Here is an 18,295-nt window from a genome sequence, read left to right on the forward strand (position 1 = left end):
ATTTGATAAAATTTAACTTACGGAGGAAAGTTTGGTTTTAAAACACTTTAAATAAATTTAATAGAAATAACATTTATTTCAAATGTATTCCATTTTTAAAATTTCTTATGAATCGTATAGGGATCTTTATCCTTGTTTTTTTTTTTTATCCATTTCCATATCCTTGTTTTTTTATCCATTTCCATGACACTTCACCACTAATTACGTAGTACTACATCTTGATAAAGATTGAATCGTTGGTTTTCCCGTTTAAAAGTTTTTACACTGGGGCCCTTTATAACTTGCTGTTCGGTGTGAGCCAAGACTCCATGTTGAAGACCGTATTTTGACGTATAAAGGTATACTTTTATAAATTGTGACTCGTTTTGAGAGTTGTCTCATTTTCACATATGACATCTTATCTACATTGTATCTGTGGCTCAACCCTAAACGAGACGGGATAAAAAGGGATAAAAAACACACTTTTTTAATATAATTATAATGGGCTTAATATGAGTCAGAAAAGAGTAGAATAGTGGGTCGCGTTGAGGTATAAGCGTGACCCGGAATTGCCGATTTTTTTGTAAGCGTGACACGTGATAGTCAAATGATTGTGTCGTGAAAACGAGAAATAAAGTATAGCGGGACACGGAAAATTTAAAAAAATGAGAACTGCATAGTATAAGCGGGATACGGGAATCTGATAAAGCAGTAAGCGGGATCAGGGATCATACCTCCCCCCCCCCCCAATGAGACCCCAGAATAAGATATTTTTTTATCTTCATCCTATTGTTACAGTCATGCCTGCAATAACAAATGTATCCCATGCAAGCATTTTTATAGACAAAAGACCTTATGGATATTTGGGGTTCTTTGACATGCTGAATCTAACCTTGTATCCAGTTTGGGGATTTTTACCAAGTTACCGAAATAGTCCACATAGAGGTCCAAAGGGTCTAAGATCATCAAACATGAATTGTAGCATGCATGTTGTGTACAATTACCCAAATGTGCATTGTTTGACCTTTGTGGTAGTATCCACTCGCGAATCTAGAAATTTTTATAAGTAGGGGTCCAATGACTACCTAAGAGGGGGCCCGCTCCAGTGATTCCATATAAAAGTAACCAAATGTTTTCCCAAAAAGGGGGCAACCCCCTGTCCCCCTAAATCCTCCTCTGGTATCGAGCTGTTCATTACGGATATTTTTTTTTTGTATCAAGGGTGCTCTACTTCACGTACCAATGCAAACAAAAAAGTTCGCCCACACCTTACATTTCATGTTTTAATGACTGTGGATAATTTATGTAACATACCGTTTCACCTTATACAGTTAAAATCATGCAAGCAACAATCGAGTCAAGAACATTTGTTCTACCAAAACTGTCTTTTTCAGAATATGGAAATTGAAGCAGTTGAGGGTTCAACTGGGGAAAGTTAATCTTTTATAAGCTTTTCTGTCACCATTGCGTTTCAAGATGCATATTTCTCTGTTCGCAAGTGTATTTATTGCGTGAAAGATAACGTCCTCAAATGTACTCGTCTCTATTTTACACAGACTGCACTTAAACTCCGCAATATCAATCTTTGACTTAAAAAAAAATACAGAAATATCTTTTAATTTTTTTTTTAAATCAAGGAAAAACGTAATATGACATTCTGAGAAGCGTTTTTGTTACAAGTTTGAAAAGCTATATATTTGATAAAGAATGAATGAGGAGTTTGTATTTCAATTTGAAAATACATTTATCATAAATTCTAAAGTCATCAACTAAGTTTTTTCATTTGTTTTAAGTGCATTTATCACATAATTCTACAATAAAAATTCCTCGCATCTTCGAAAATTCGACATCAGAAATGACTGCACTAACAGTGATAATTCATCGCATCTATAGTTAAAATGGATCGCTTTCAAAAATCGATATGCTATATTATGTTGCTTTTATAACACTTATTTGAACTTTAATGCTATGTTTGTACATAATAAAGACATATCACAATGAAAATATGTAAAAACTTTCCTTCAAATCAATTAATTTGGTATTTTCAAAACGTAAACAAATACAGTTTTCCCATGATCCTTTATTCTACAATAGACATCCCCGCATATGACAGTGAAAATGAACTAGCTGGATTCGCACTTTATATATACTGGTTATGTCAATTTACCAAAATTATGAAGACTTAATTTAAATGCACATACGAAATAACATGTGCCATATATAATAAAATTATATCTCGGTGAGCAATTTAAAACTATCAGAGTTTTTATACAAAAAATTTAAACAACTTTGGTTATCTCGCATGGGAATGTCCAATATTCTTGAACATGGTCGTCATTGACTGGGTAATGAGAAAATTAACAGGAGATAAATCATTTCAACAACATTGGAAGATCTAACCTTTGTTGATGATCTAGCTCTTTTATCACATATCCACCACCATTTACAAGACAAACCGCCTAAATACTTTTGCTAGTCAATCAGCCAAACAAAAACCGAAGTCGTGACCCTTAACATCAATAACTCTACTCCTATCATAGCAGATGGAAAATATTTCAGAAACATTTACATACCTAGAAAATACAATAAGAAACGAAGGATGGGCAGAAAATGACATCATGAACAGATTTAAAAAAGCCAGGAATACATTCAGATCACTCAATAATGTATGGAAATCATCACAGTACAGTAAGAAGACTAAAATAAAAATGTACCAGAGTTGTGTATCATCTACTCTGTTATATGGATCAGAATACTGGAGGATGACAGAAGTTGATCAAAACAATCTGTCAGTTTACCATACCAAAAGCTTAAGAAGAATCATTTTCTGGCAAAACAAAATATCTAATGAAGATCTTCTAAGACAGTGTCATCAAATTAACATGGATACAAATCAATGAGAAGGCGTTGGAAATAGATTGGGCATGTGATTAGAAGAGATAGAATTCCATCACAGTACAGAATTACATTGGACTCCAGAAGAAATGCGTAATCGAGGAAGACTAAAAACACATCGAGAGGTACTGTGGAAGGAAAACTGAACACCATAAATAAAAGATGAGGGACAGTAGAAAAGTTGGCCAAAGACAAACAGAAATGGAGAACCTTTGTTGCTGTCCTGCATGCCGATGGCATACTGGGCAGTAAGTAAATAAGTAATATGTTGTACTGTTTCACCAGTCCCATTTTATGTGAGGGGTGGGCGCCCGCTAACATATTTAACCCCACCAATATGTATTTGGCTGTCCCAAGTTCAGTGACTTTCACCCAGTACGTGTTGTTTGTTGCTGTATGTTTTTATTTGTATTTTGATCATTGTATCTTTTTACATTAATTCAGGGCCTTTTATAACTGACTATGCGGCATAGGTTTTGCTCATTGGCGACCTATTATTATATATAGGCAAAAACAATCCTTTATTCCGTTTATTGGACTGAAATACCAAGTTTGGTGAATTTATCTATACAAAACATTTATTAACATGATTAATGCAAACTTTTTTTTATTTACTTACAAAATTACTGTATTTTTCAAACACCGTAACATATCATTTGTGTCTTGTTTACAGTTACAGTAATATTTCTAAACAAACTGGACAATAATTTCTAACATTTATACATCTAGTTTAATTAGTGAGTTTTATTAGACATTATAAATGAGCTAAGGACATATTGGAACCTGAACACATCAGAAAAGAATATCCCACTTTCGTGTGGTCGGTAAAATAGGTTGTACGACTTTGTCCCCCGCAGAGCTATAGAAAAACAGTACATTAACGGGTGTTACACGGACTCTTTTTAGATGATACACGGACTCTTTTAGTTGTTACACGGACACTTTTTATGAATAGAATCACTCGTGCATGATCAGTGAGGGCACTTTAACTTTCAATTAGATTTGAACATTTTGGTTCACCGACTTATTTCCTGTCTTTTCATTGAACAAAATATTACGTTAGCATCAATATTTTTTTTTTTTTCAAATCTTTCCAGTAAAATACTATTCATATCAGTACGCTAAGGGATTCGACATTTAATTTCAAAAGTGGGGGGTATGGTTTCTCCTCAAAAAGATATTTTGATCCCAAATTTTATGAGAAAAAAATTTATTATTGTCAAGCAGATGACAAATGTTTTGCATGATTCCTGATTTTTCGAATACCGTAAATAGTGTTCATTTAAACAAAAACATTTGGGTGATGGCGTTGAAAAGTAAATAGTTTTGATATACTCAAAAAAGAAATACCGCCCCCTTTATGAAGAAAAATATTCGGTCAATAAATGTTTTCTTCAATATATGGACATGAATAGTATTTTGGACAATGCTGGAAGTAAAGAAATGATGATACTGACGTGTATATTTCAATAAAAACAAGACAGGAAATAAGTAAATAAAAATCAAATCTAATCAAAAGATAACTTATGACTCCCTATCAACTCACCAATGCACGATTGATCCTATAAACAAAAAGTGTTCATGTAATACACGTCCAAACAAGCAGCAAATCTAGAAGACAATCATTCAACTTATGTCATCAATTTTGGGCGGTAAGCTGCGATTTGATCATAATGTAACACGTGTTTAATCTCGATCAACACTGGCAGATCTAGAGACGAGCATGCATTTAAAAAAAATAAAGTATATGCCTGAATATATATAATATTAAGACGAAATCATTTTTTTTCATAAACATTTCATTCACTAATGAAGTAGGAAATTCATTCTTTTGATACATTTATATTGTTATCGAATTTATATCAGTGGCGGATCCAGGTCCAAATCCGGGACAAAACAGGGGGGTCCAATGTTTTGTCCCCATTCAAATACATTGATCGTACAAAAAAGGATTAGTCCAACCCCCGGGACCCCCCACCACTGAATATTTAATTCATGTATTTTGCAACAAACGCGCGATTTCTACGATTTTATGGGGGAATGGGGGGGGGATGGAATGGCACATCCTGCCTTTCCTTGTTTCATCAAAAATAAAGATCACAGCCTGTTTATTTTAAAATGAATTAGCACCCCCTTTCCCCGCTTTCCGTTTCATCCATAAAAATCAAACGTTATCCCATTCACCACTAAACTATTTCTTTAATATATTACTTTTTTACGAAGTTGCATTTTAAAAAGTCTTAAATGTGTATAACATTCATCTTTTACTTGAAATGGTTCTTTTTTATCAAATTATTAGATTCCTGAAAAAAATCTCGGTTGTAGGGAAATGAAAAAAAAATGTGTTTATACTATAACTTACATTTACTGCTTTATGGCTATCTAAGTTTCTCAAATATTTTGTCTTGCAAAATGTATTATTACTTTCTTGAAACGTCGTACAAGTCAGATAAAAAAACAAAAGTATCAAAAGAAACAGGCCGGTAACAACCAGCCGAATAGTTTGTCTGCACTTGTAGTCAGGTCAAGGTCCTCGGTTATCGCCTCGGACCTTGAGCTGACTACTCGTGCAGAAAAACTATCCGGCAACGGTTGTTACCGGCCTGTTTATTTGTTACCTTTGTATTTTATCTAATACATGTAAATAATGTAAAATTAATATTTATTGACGGTATTTAAGTCATATATAATGCATATTTTAAGGTTTTTCTTGTTGTAGAACACACCTTAGGGTGTCAAGATTGCCAATTGTCGGTTTTCGTTTCTATTGAACAATTATGACACCCCTCGGTGAATTATACTTCAAGAAAATCCGTCAAATATGCATTATTTATATATTTGGGAGGTCCTAAATGGGTTTTCGTATGTAAAGAAGCATGATCAATGTCATTATGAATTTGTCTAAATTCCTTAATTGAATGATGTACTTACAGTAGGTGATCGTAAGTTACATTAAATAAAATAAGAATTTAAAATTGATACTTTCAGCTGGAAGAGTAATTTAGTTTAGGATCAAAATAAGCTAAAAATATTGATAGGTCATGGAGCTCCTTTTCGAGATATTTATTCTATAAAATATGGCGGGAAAAGGCTGAGTCAGAGTTATATCTTACATTAGCATTGGTATTATTTTCGTCTCAAATCAAAAGAAAGAAAATCAAGAATCTGCTTTAACTTTGTCAAATGACCTTTTATGAGGTAATAAGTCTTATGTTTAAAGATAATTGGATGTTATGGGGCAAAATATTTTACCTTGTAACGTATGGAAAAACACCAAGGAGTTCGAACATTTGACACTTATTCAAAAACCTCACCTCATCCTTAATATTATCAACTGACTTACGAATCTTTAAATCCCAGCATTCTACAGACAACCTTGGCGTCGTTTACATCAAAGTTCTGATCACAGACAGATCCCCATTTGTCGTTGTGGTTAACCTCTATGCGGCCCTCTCCAACAAATGTTCCATTGGTTAGCCTTATTTTTGTAACATCTGCAGTAAAACAAACTTCCCCTTCACATAATGGTTGAGTTTAAGTCAAAAGTTTTATCTTTTGTAAATATGTATGAATTTGTGTCCCCCTGTTGCCATGCGTTAATTCCATCTCTTATATATATATATATATATATATATATATATATATATATATATATATATATATATATATATATATATATATATTAATAGGCTGTATGTCCAGCTGTTTGCCTTTCATTTTCTTATATAAGATTCAACATACATAGATACATACATACATTGTACTTACATACACAGATACATATATACATATAGGAGAAGACGCCTATCCACATGCACTTGTCTCAGAAAAAAATGTCCCATATACCTTATTATAACACAAGGTACTTAACTTGCATTTTAGAAAAATGTCAGGTGGTGACGAAGTTCCGATATATGCCGCTTTATATGCTGTCAACCCCGCTATAACTTGTTATATCGTAAATCTCAATTGAATTATCTTTACAATGGTGTATAACCTGCCTACATTTGTTGTCGGAATCATCCGTAGCAATCCTACCTTAATTTAATGTGTGGAACGGATAGGCGTCTTCTCCTATATGTATATATGTATCTGTGTCTGTAAGTATGTATGTATCAATTAATGTATGTTGAATCTTGTATATAAAGGCAAACAGCTGGACATACAGCCTATTAAATGTGTTTTTCTGTATGCATAGTTATATCTTTTTGTACTGTTTTGTCATGTAGAAATCATGACTTACCGCATATCAAACTGACATCTTCTTTGTGAGTACAGTCGTTATTACCGAAACCAGGAAAAGGACAGCCAGATATATCACGTTCTTCCCCTGTACATTCCAAGTCATCGGCCCAAATTTCTCCTCCACCTTCTCCGAAGGAATCCGTGTTTAGAATTACCGGGTGCCTGACGAAAATTTAAAGAAAAGACAGTATAGTTTAATAGTTTTCCTTTTCAATGCATTTCTGATAATATGTGTCTATTATAGTCCATACGAGGATGTTGTTACTACTTTCATATTTGGTACCTTATTTAATTGAATACAATGAATAATTTCATTTATGAAATTGCTCTTCTTAGCTTCAAAACTCTAATGAAGTTTTCAGACAGCGTAGATATACATGTAGGTAACATGAAATATAAACTATAGACTTTAGAAACACTGTTTCAAACTTCTGAATTATATTATTTTTTTAGTTTTCAAAGTGACTCACAATAGAATTCTAAATCCATAGAAATTGATAAAGGTTGTGCGTTTCTTTTGTTGTTAAGTATACATTGTATTAGAAAGTCATTATTGATCAATGTACCACATATATGTCGGTGGTGAGTTTGTTAGTTAATAGAAAGACAAGCAAGGTTAAAAATTAAGAAGAAAGTGACAGATGGAAAGTGATACATGTATAAAAGTTATAAAATGGAAATATAATGATATTAATGAGAAACAGATAAATAACTGAGAGAGCGTTATGTTTATACCAGAGAATTTTGCAATGCAATACCAATATCAATTTTACTCATCTTTCAATTGTCCATACACTTTTTTGTCTTTCATTTCTAAAAGTAGCTAATATAAATGGATCATAGATGTTTTTAAAGTACCGTTCAAATTGATTTATTTTTAAAAGGGAATTTCTTTGTTTTGTTTTACAAAAAAGTAACTTACATAACTTCTAATCCAAGCATACGACAAACAACCCTAGCATCGTTTTCGTCAAATTTATCATCGCAAACAGTACCCCACTTCCCACCGTGGAATATTTCAATTCTTCCTTGATAGCGACTTTTACCACCTCTTAATTGTATTAAGGCTATATAAAAAAAGATATGACAATACATCAATTAAAGTAAGGTTTCTAAAATTATATATGTATGCGTAAAAGATGTAAAACAAACGCAATAGATAATACATTATTAACAATAATAATTTTGAATGCCAAACGCTTGTTTTGTCTACACAAGACTTATCAGTGTGGACCGAATCAAAACAATTGGAGGGACAAATCATATGCGATCAAACTTGAAGGGGTCAGAATACCAAATACACTTAATTTTGCGCCAGATAAGGAGCCTTTGATTCATTGATTGTCGTTTGTTATTGTCTATCATGTATAATTTTCATTATTATTTTGGTACAGTGGAGTCCCCGGTGTCCGCGCGGCCCGTGTTATCGCGCATTAGCTGATTTCGTCATATCAACACAGTAACACATACAAAATCGTTCTTGTTAATGTTTTAGCCTTCCGAAGGGATAAAAAAGAATAAAATTGACAAGTTCAAGAATTAATTAATAACTGAAATCCTGTGATTTACCATATTTGGCCAATTTCCATTAAAAAAATCACCGGACATTGGAGGAACTCTCAGAACAGGGGTTTCCCTAATTTTGGACACACATTACACAAAATCTAGAGGATGAAACCATACAAACAGAAGATTTTATGAAATAAAAGTATATTATGAATGTGTTCACACAAAATTATCCAATTATTGGTTTTATCAGTTGAATGAAGTGAAGTCATAAGTCTTATGTGCGCGGATACACCGGACTGCACCGTACTTAAATCTCGTTAGTTTTCTTATATGAGTTCCTTTATGTTTATAATGGCAGGGTCTTTTATAGCTTAATTGCTATATATGCACTATTGGTGTTTTTTTCCCATTAATATTGTTTACGTCCGTACGGTGACCTATAATTTATGTACAGTGACCTATATGTCACAGAACGGTCTTAAACAATGAGGAAATATAAAAGAAAAGATGTGGTGTGATTACCAATGAGGCAACTATTCACAATATAACAAAGCCTATGCCGCATAGTCAGCTATAAAGGGCACAGGAATGACAATTAAATAAGACAATTCAAACGAAAAAACTAACTGATTTTTGTACAAAATCATGAAATTATATGTTGACCAAACTACAAAAATATAACTGATAAACTGTGTTGGCACATTTACTTATCTGAAATTAATCTAGGGTGAAGAATAGTGAACTACTTAGATATAATAGTACAAATAAATTGAATAGTGTGCAAGGTCATTGTCTACAACTGATAAGAAAACAATGTAAAATGCTACAAAATAGGCAGTATGCTCTACGTAATAAATTCTAAATAAATAAAATAGGTAGTACACAGATTTCGCGACTATATCTTGAAGAATTAATATAAAATGTATATGAAAGTCAAACTGCTTTGCTCTGACTTCAACTTAGTACTTAAACTTGGCCTTCAAAAAATATTTTGAATCGAGCGTCACTGATGAGTCTTTTGTAGACGAAATGCGCGTCTGGCGAAATTTCAAAATTTCAAACCTGGTATCTACAAATGTATGATGAGTTAATTTACACAGTTATGTCTTTGCGATCTTTGATAAAAAGAAAAAAACAGTGAATGCTCCATTTCATTGATTTTGCCTATATAAAGTGTGTGGTGTGCATCAGTAATGATTTTTGTTTTGTAATCTGCTTTATGACTCAAACTTTTCCCATCAACGTAAACCGAATATTCTTATTAATATTCCCTTTTTGGTCTTATATATATATATAGAGAGAGAGAGAGAGAACTTGTTAAGTAGTCTTCTCCCTTATCAATACGTAATTTCCTGTGAAGATATTTTACAAATTTTGGTTTTCTAAATGTTTGTATTGTTTCTTGCATATTTTCTTTGTTATAGTTAGAAATATTTGACAGTATCTATAATACTTCGTGACCTGTTATTTGGAATTTGAAATTGTCACGAATTTATTATCTGCCATGAATGCATACAATTTTAGTACAGAAACGGTATGTCACGGTCTCGAACGAGATTTCTGCGTTGTTGATTTTTATAAGGATTTGTTTTGGTAGTTTTATGTAAATTAGCTGTTTATTAAAATAGATGCAACGAGAAAGGCAAAAAATGTATAATTATATCTTAGATCAAATTGATGTGTATATTTGTGGAACATATCAAGCATAAAATTTCTGTATTACTGCTTCTGGACCATATTTCATATTTTGTTTGGTATAAAAAAAAAGGAGTCACAAAAATACTGAACTTCGAGGAAAGTCCCTAATCAAATGGCAAAATCAAATGATAAAACACATCAAACGAATGGACAACAAGTGTCATATTCCTGACTTTGTACAGATATGACCGATACATCTCCCGCATTGACAATACCTTCTTATGAGCACTTCGCTGAATCTTAATCATAAAATCCGTAAGTCATCAATTCTGATATGACAACACCATGAGATAGAATATAGGGAATGCTACTAATTAATGTAAACTGAGAAGTTTGAAGTTTGGAAGAAATCGTCATGTTTGTCAAAGATGCTTATTCTCAGTCGGTATTGGGTAACACGGCAGTATATAAAAAGCTCAGTTATATTACTTACTGTGTTGTTGGAGTGTAAATTCAACTTGCAATAAAATAACAGGAATCTATAAGAAGAAAGAAAAAACGATTAAACAATCAACTTATCCTTACTTGTTATCTTTTAACCTGATGTGATAATATTTGTTATGATACCAGATGATAAAGATATGGATTTGTGTTCTGGACAAATTGTATCAACCACCAGTTGCGACTTCTGGTAGAGCTTTGGAGGCCTACCTCTTACTCTCTATGAACTGAAATTGTTTGCCATTAATTAATCAAATGACGTGAATGTATGCAATTATATGTCAACGGCAGCCTGCAACAATGGGAAAAAGACCCTGACATGAAAAGTGTGATACAATTCTACAATGAGAGGAATGAAAGTGCTGGGGTTGAACATGTTTGTCAGCGCTAATCCTTTCTCATTCAAGACTACTTGACCTAATTTTCTGTAGTAAGAAAGACAACTTGAAGTCTATAACAATTAAAGTATGCACCACTTCACTGTTGATCTGTATTTAGTAGCTATTGGAATTATGGTAAACAAAAAAACAAATGTCTAGTACTATAAAGTTCGTTTGAAAACTAATCAATACCCTGCAATGATAAAGATGATTAAAGGACAGAACTTTTGAATTGCAGTAACTAGCTATTGCTAAAATGTCCAAATCAAACTTCATAAATTATGTAATTTTGGTATAATACGCTGTGAAAAATATCAAGGCTATTTTGGTCAAGTGGTACATGTACAGGTACGGTAAATGATTTCCGGAACCAAGAAAAGGAGGGGAATTAATATAAAAACAAGCAACTTCAAACTTGATCTGAATATTAGGTTGATAATATTGTGTTTAAGCAAACATTTGCCAAGCGGTACCTTATTAAGGCATTCGCTAAGAATCTGGCAGTAAAAGATGGTATCAAGATTTTTTTTCAATCATGTACCAAATACTGAATAATAATTTGTAAAATGTATTAACCAGTCGCATCATTGATGGTCTTGAGGGGTCCTTTATTTATGTATACTTTTATTTTTTTCTTAATATTTTTGGAGATTTTGTCCATTAATCTGTACGTTTTGTTACTTAGTCTTTATAATGCCAACTAATTAAAAGCAGTCCGTCTACAAAAGAGAAAAACAATAGAAATCCGAATGAAATTTTTATTACTGTGGATTTATTTATTTTCAAGGAACGATCAATGCTTGTATTTTCTTAGATCTTTTTATTTCGTGTTTTTGCCACAGTCTGCCTACAAACCTATAGAAAATAATCATAGTTTAACATTTAAATTCGTGGATACCCGTACCAACGAATTCCGCGAAAATTGGTATCCAACGAATAATAATTAAATTTTGGATAGAACGCGTCTTCTGATTGGCTGACGTATTTTGTTATCAGCCCATAGACATAATTTAGTCATGTGAACGTGACGTCATCAACGTTTTTTCATGGTTTTCTACGGTTTAAAATGGAATTTCGAATTAAAATATAAGAAATGACTGTAATATATTTTCTGTCTATTCGAAATAACATAAAAAAATGTGGTGCACACCGTTAAATAACCCGCTACGAGCGTTATTCAGTGTGCACCAATGTTTTTATGTTATTTCTTCATAGACAGAAAAAAAATATTACAGTCATTCCTTAAATAATGAATCCACAGTTCACTCAAACGTTACTCGTTCAACCTTCAAAAAATCATTTGCAAATATATTTTTAAAATTGAATTTAAAATTGTTCGAATTCGTTGAAATTGGCCAAAAATATTATGAATATTACTTACAAGTATACTATTAAAGCTTGCATGTTTTAAGCTTAAAAACACAAATATGAAGATTAGTGACACAGGTCCCGGATGCAAACACTGTATGCAGACTCGGGGGTTAAACGGGAAATAACAAAAAACAACAATCCCGCAGTTACAGGCTCTTAGTAGGATAGGCACATATATAGTATGGCGGGGCTAAATATGTTTGACGGCGTACCATCCTAACATGAGACAGTGTTGCAACATCACAAAATAAGAACAAACTAAAAAAATCAGTCGAAAAGGGCGCAACTCATCAGATCGATACAAAGCCGAAAAAACATCTAAATAAATAAAACACAGACTGAATGTGTCAGGGTATTTATATACCTATAAAACAACAACAACAACAACAAAACACATCTGAGAGTACTCGCAGGTACTGATAGCAAGTTCAAAGCCGATAATAACTAATGAAAAAAGCATGTATTTAAGAATTTGATAACAACCAATTTACACCATACATCCAATGAATTTTGTCTATTACACGTTAAACAGACAGGCAGATTGGTAAAGTATATTTTTAAATCGGTTAAATTTACCACACGACTGTCAGAGATTATGACTCCGATGAAAACAAACAGATTGAAACAACACCTAATGGAAATAGCCTGACCTGGTACAGACATAAAATTTGGAGGGGTTAAACCAGTTTTACGTACGCAAATTCCCTCTTATGTCGTAAAAGTAAAACACAAACTAAAATCATGCTTACATGCACTGTAAATAAAAGTGTTAAGAATCTGAACACTTTTTGAACGCCCTTTTGTAACACTTCTGGAACGCGTAACGGTGTTCTCAATATTAACATTGGTGTTCCAGTTTTTAACATTATGTGTGCATCTTTCGAACGCTATGTGTGTTATTTTTGAACGGATAGTGTGTACTCCTTGAACACCTAGTGTTTGAATCTGGAACGCGTAACAGTGTTCTAGATATTAACTTTCGTGTTCCAGTTTTTAACATCATGTGTGCATCTTTCGAACGCTATGTGTTATTCTTGAACGGATAGCGTGTACTTCTTGAACGCCTAGTGTTTGAATCTGGAACATGTCCTTGTGAGCAAAATTGTATGCCGTTACGCGTTCTAAGCCTTGTAACACTTCTGGAACGCTCGGACTGTGTTCCAGAAATATGTGTTAATATCCAGAACACATAGTGTATATTACTGGAACACAATTTTACATGTTCCAGAAAAAGTGTTATATTCTCTGAAACATTATTGTGGTCTTGTAAAACAAATATTTTAATTGATTAAAAACGTCTTTAATTGATTAAAAAAGGCAACATTTAAAAAAAAAAGTACAATAAAATGTGAAATATTGAAGCAACTTTAAAATGACAAGTTAGACAAGTTAGAAATATAACATTTGTAATTTGCAAAATGTGTCCAAATATTTACTCATAAACAAAATGTTCGTCATATATTTAAAATTATTATGTTACAACAAAGTCAAGTGTCTTATGTTTAACTCATCGTTTGCAACTTCCTAAGTCAAGAACTGTTCTGAATTTCTTTACAAAAAACTGATGCCACTGACTCTTTTATCACCAAAATGTTCCATAATTCACTGGCTGCATAGCACTCAAATAGTCAATATCAAACATAAAATACCCTGTGTATATGATGCTAGTAGTCGAGTCGGTGTTCATGTAACACTGCTTCCTTGGACACTTTTAAACATGATTTGAGTCGTTTACAACTGATTTTGAGCTTCCATTTTTAGAGGATTCTTCTCCTTGGGTTATAATTATTCTTAAACCTTGTTATCCATCAACCGTAAGTTCTAAAATGTGAAATATGAAGTGTATGAGTAAACAAATTATTCATCATGTCGACATTCCTTAAGAATATTAGAAAATCTTATTTCGTTTTTGTAATTCCATTATACTTGTCAGCATTATAAGATAAGATGCATTTGCCAATGAGTGGTAATTGAGTGGTCAAATGTGCTCTCGTGTTCTATATCTTTTTAAAAAAAATGATAGAAAGTGTCCAGCAAGTGCTATTATGTTTTTTAGGCAAAACTTTATCGTCAACTTAGACTTGTCACTAAATTAACTGCTAACATTTCAAGAAACTAATTACCATTTGCCTTTATTTTGAAAGATATTTAGTATTTTTTTCACTTATGATCTGTATACGGATAATTGACGGATGATGTAATTGCATCAAATTTAGCTCAAATAGCTTTCTGATTAATGTAAACAAGTGAATGGTGCACATTTTATTGATAAATCTGCAATAACAACACTTGTAAGAAGTCAATGGACATGCACTCCTATTCAAAATTCTTAAACTTACATATAGTACTTTTATGGTGCAGGATAAGTAGTCATCTCTTGAACTGCAACATGTTCTCTTTATTCTCGAGGTATGCACGAACACTTACCCTTAGTACAGTATAGTTGGGTTTGTACCCTATAAAAGTAACATAGGAATACATTACAATACATGAATGCAGTGCACAAGGGTGGACATTTGCTAAAATAAATTACTAATTACAAAGCTATTATAAATAACATATACATGAGAAATTTAAAATTAGTGTTGCAGTATGCCTTTTTTTACAAACTTCTGTCTTGACATTGCAATGTCATGACAGTTTTTGCATTTGTGAACAAATCCTTATGCATTGGTTTTATTTAATTAAAAAATGTACATCCTCAAAAGTGTAGATGATCGTTTGATCTTCTTAATGCTTTCTATACACAATGTTTGAGTCGTGTTAGGAATACATGGCGTTCGGAGAAAACGATTAGCTTGAACGCATCATGTTCGAGACCAGAACACATTTACAATAGCAACGATATCATTTAACATTTACGTATAAATTTACAGAGGTTAATTTTTTTTTAAACATGATAATTTGAATGTAATCTCTCAAAGAACCGCTACTTTTTTAATCGAATTATGACAGCACAGTTAAGTGGAAGTGGAGAGGGCAGTTTTATGTTCGAACAAAATGTTCTTCCATTTATACTTCAGTGTGTCCTGTCCAGGTAGACATTTGTTGATTTCATGACTAAAAAAAATTTTTTTTATGTTCGTCATGTGTAGATAAATATAGATAAACATACCTATTATATCAAGTTTTGTTGTTAATTTTCTTCAGTGAAGCTTCTTCAATCACGATCAAAAACCAAACTTCCGGTACATTAATACGTCACGCGCTGTTATGTACGCAGATATGTTTGGAACACATGGCGTTCAGGGAAAATGGTAAATTTGAACGCATCATGTTCGACACCAGAACGCTTTTACAAGAGCAACGTTTTCATGAGCATTTACGCATTTACATTGTTAAAAAAAATACCTTAAGAACTTAAGTCGTTTAGAAAAAGATTCATATTAAAAATCAATCATTTGCACGCTTATAAATACGCTCTTGTAAAATGTTTCATTTTTTTTTACCAAACTATAATTTGCTTATATGCCGATACAGCTAAAAAACATTTATCGTCAAATCATAGTACGAATCACCCTTATTCATCGTCTGTTTGACTCTGAAATGATGAAAAAAAATTTCACTCCCCATTACAATATAAGAACATTTTTAGTGTTCAATTTAGAACACTTGTCTTGAATATGTGCGTTAAAAGACTGAACACAATGTGTTATATTCTTTAATGCTGGCGTTCAATGTGGAACACTAATGTTAATAACTGAACATATTGTGTTTAAAATTGGAACGCGTCCAGACGCGTCAGGCGTCTGCAATATTTGCAGTGTGTAGTGCAGCTACCAACAGTATAACCACTTACTTGAACAAAGAAATAAAAGACGACATATAGTTTCCAAAATATGGGCAAATGATGTTTGCTTGATGTTTGAATGCTTTTTCAATCATATTCGTTATTTGCAATATACGTCTACTTACAAACAACACAATAAATCCAGGTCCAACCATTTCTCCAAGCACCAATTGGACATATGCAAATTTTGGCAAACTTTTACATTATCTCTGCAAACATGCATTATCTCAAATCGGAAAGTTCTAAAGCAGACAAGGCCAGGGGTTAACGGTGTTCAGTGATAACCTACACAAATATTCCGTAAGGGTCAAATGCACCTAAATATCAGTTAGCCAATGCACATGTATATAACATGAAATGTAGACGCCTTATTTCACTGTATAACATTTCGTTGACTATCCAATTTAGCACACATTCACTGCTAGAGTAATCTGATAACTGGTCTAATGATAGCTTGGTTTTTTGCCGACTCCTTTTTTATATCGATGTTTGGATAGGAGTCAACAAAATTATTTCATAACTGAGTATTGTCTTTGTATCACAGCTGTCACATTTCTGTAATTTGTGACCGTGATTTGCCACATATCTCGAATTTTCACATGCAGCAATCACGGACTGGAATGTAAATGTGATAGTTTAAATGTCAATCAAACACAGTCAAATCAATTGTGACTTTAAAATTTCCTGGCTCCAGAAGTAAAAAGAAGGTAGTGATGGTAAAGGTATGTTTATCGAAATAATTGATTTCTTCTTTTTTATATGTTTGGATGACACAACAAATTGACCAAAACCTCACGGATAGACTTGTGGCAGTTGGTGGTATAAAAGTCAGACTGGAAAAAAATAAAATCACAATAATATTAATTGAGCTGAAGTTATTTACTACAATTTAAATAAATGAAACTCATAGGAAGTTATACGATTACATGACACCGCTTGGAAAACATATATTAATGATTTTACAATAAAACAAAAACTTATGTAACGAAATTGTTTCTATGTATATGGTGGCTTAATTCTATCACCAATGCATTTTCACGATTAGAATTATTCTTACGCGTACGTATCCATGGTACTATGAACAACAACAAATATTTATTTTGTAAAAAATATTTCCGTTCTCCATTACTGAATACCTTACAACAAAATTATTTTCATTAACCTGTGTACATTATCCTTTTTGATGGCATTTTGGTTAATGCCTCGTTCATACGTACATTTAATTCGAATTGGACTCGAATCGAATGCGAATCGAATTCGCTAATCGCGTTCACACACTCTTCTTTTTTAATTCGAATTGATTCAGAAATACGCTTTTGTTAATACAAACTGAAAGGTAACGTCGTGTGGACAGTAAAGCGAATTTGACGCGCATTGTAATTCGAATTAGTATGACGTTACCTAGGACGTAAAACGTTTTGAATGCGAATTAAACTAATTCGAATTATTAATGCGAATCGAATTCGAATTACGTGTGAACTCAGCATTAGGTTATGGTTTTCTTTCTGAAATAGTTTAACATTTTATACCTTATTTTATTTGATTGATTTTGTATTTACATTGTGTTATAGATCAAATTTATTTGTTCAGTGTATGTTCACTTGTTTATGTAAATATGTCTTTTGATTGAGTTAAGCCATTTCAATATGTATCTTATCTTGTGTCTTTCTATTTTTGTGATGTTACACTATTGTTACACGTTGAATGAAGGTTGGTATCTGTTAAAACGTGTAAGACTGCACTCACAAGTAAACAAAGTCGATATGATAAAATAGAACTTGAACTATGAATAGCCTGATTATTTTGCCTGTGTTTATTTTATCTATTTGATTTTATGACCGTAATGTTTCCTATATTGTAGTATATGTTTTCTTGTTGGTTTTTGTTCAATTCCGTAATTTCGTCCAATCAGAGTAAAGATTGGTGACAACATGCATGTCGTTTTTAAGATTGAAAAAAAAGAGTAATAGGGAGATAATGTTGAAAA

At 32.5% G+C, this 18,295-nt stretch overlaps 1 protein-coding gene and 1 long non-coding RNA gene across 2 annotated transcripts in view; both read right to left on the reverse strand.

Annotated features, from left to right (window-relative positions):
• LOC139525008 (scavenger receptor cysteine-rich domain-containing protein DMBT1-like) overlaps window positions 1-16,528 on the reverse strand; it is a 107,980-nt gene extending 91,452 nt beyond the window's left edge. Inside the window, exons 1-5 of the mRNA XM_071320183.1 lie at window positions 16,434-16,528; window positions 10,760-10,805; window positions 8,042-8,186; window positions 7,118-7,281; window positions 6,218-6,368 (exon numbers count right to left, since the gene is read on the reverse strand). Of these exons, the coding sequence (XP_071176284.1) occupies window positions 6,218-6,368; window positions 7,118-7,281; window positions 8,042-8,186; window positions 10,760-10,805; window positions 16,434-16,463 (536 nt within the window). The 5' untranslated portion in view covers window positions 16,464-16,528. The remainder of the gene's footprint in view (window positions 1-6,217; window positions 6,369-7,117; window positions 7,282-8,041; window positions 8,187-10,759; window positions 10,806-16,433) is intronic.
• Window positions 13,765-16,253, reverse strand: LOC139523274 (uncharacterized). The gene is made up of 2 exons (XR_011664586.1): window positions 14,858-16,253; window positions 13,765-14,339 (listed from the first exon to the last, which is right to left on the reverse strand). It is a non-coding gene; the product is annotated as an uncharacterized lncRNA (long non-coding RNA).
• Window positions 16,529-18,295: the final 1,767 nt, after the last annotated feature.

This window comes from Mytilus edulis, chromosome 5 (genome assembly GCF_963676685.1).
Source record: "Mytilus edulis chromosome 5, xbMytEdul2.2, whole genome shotgun sequence".
Taxonomy (NCBI): Eukaryota; Metazoa; Mollusca; class Bivalvia; order Mytilida; family Mytilidae; genus Mytilus; species Mytilus edulis.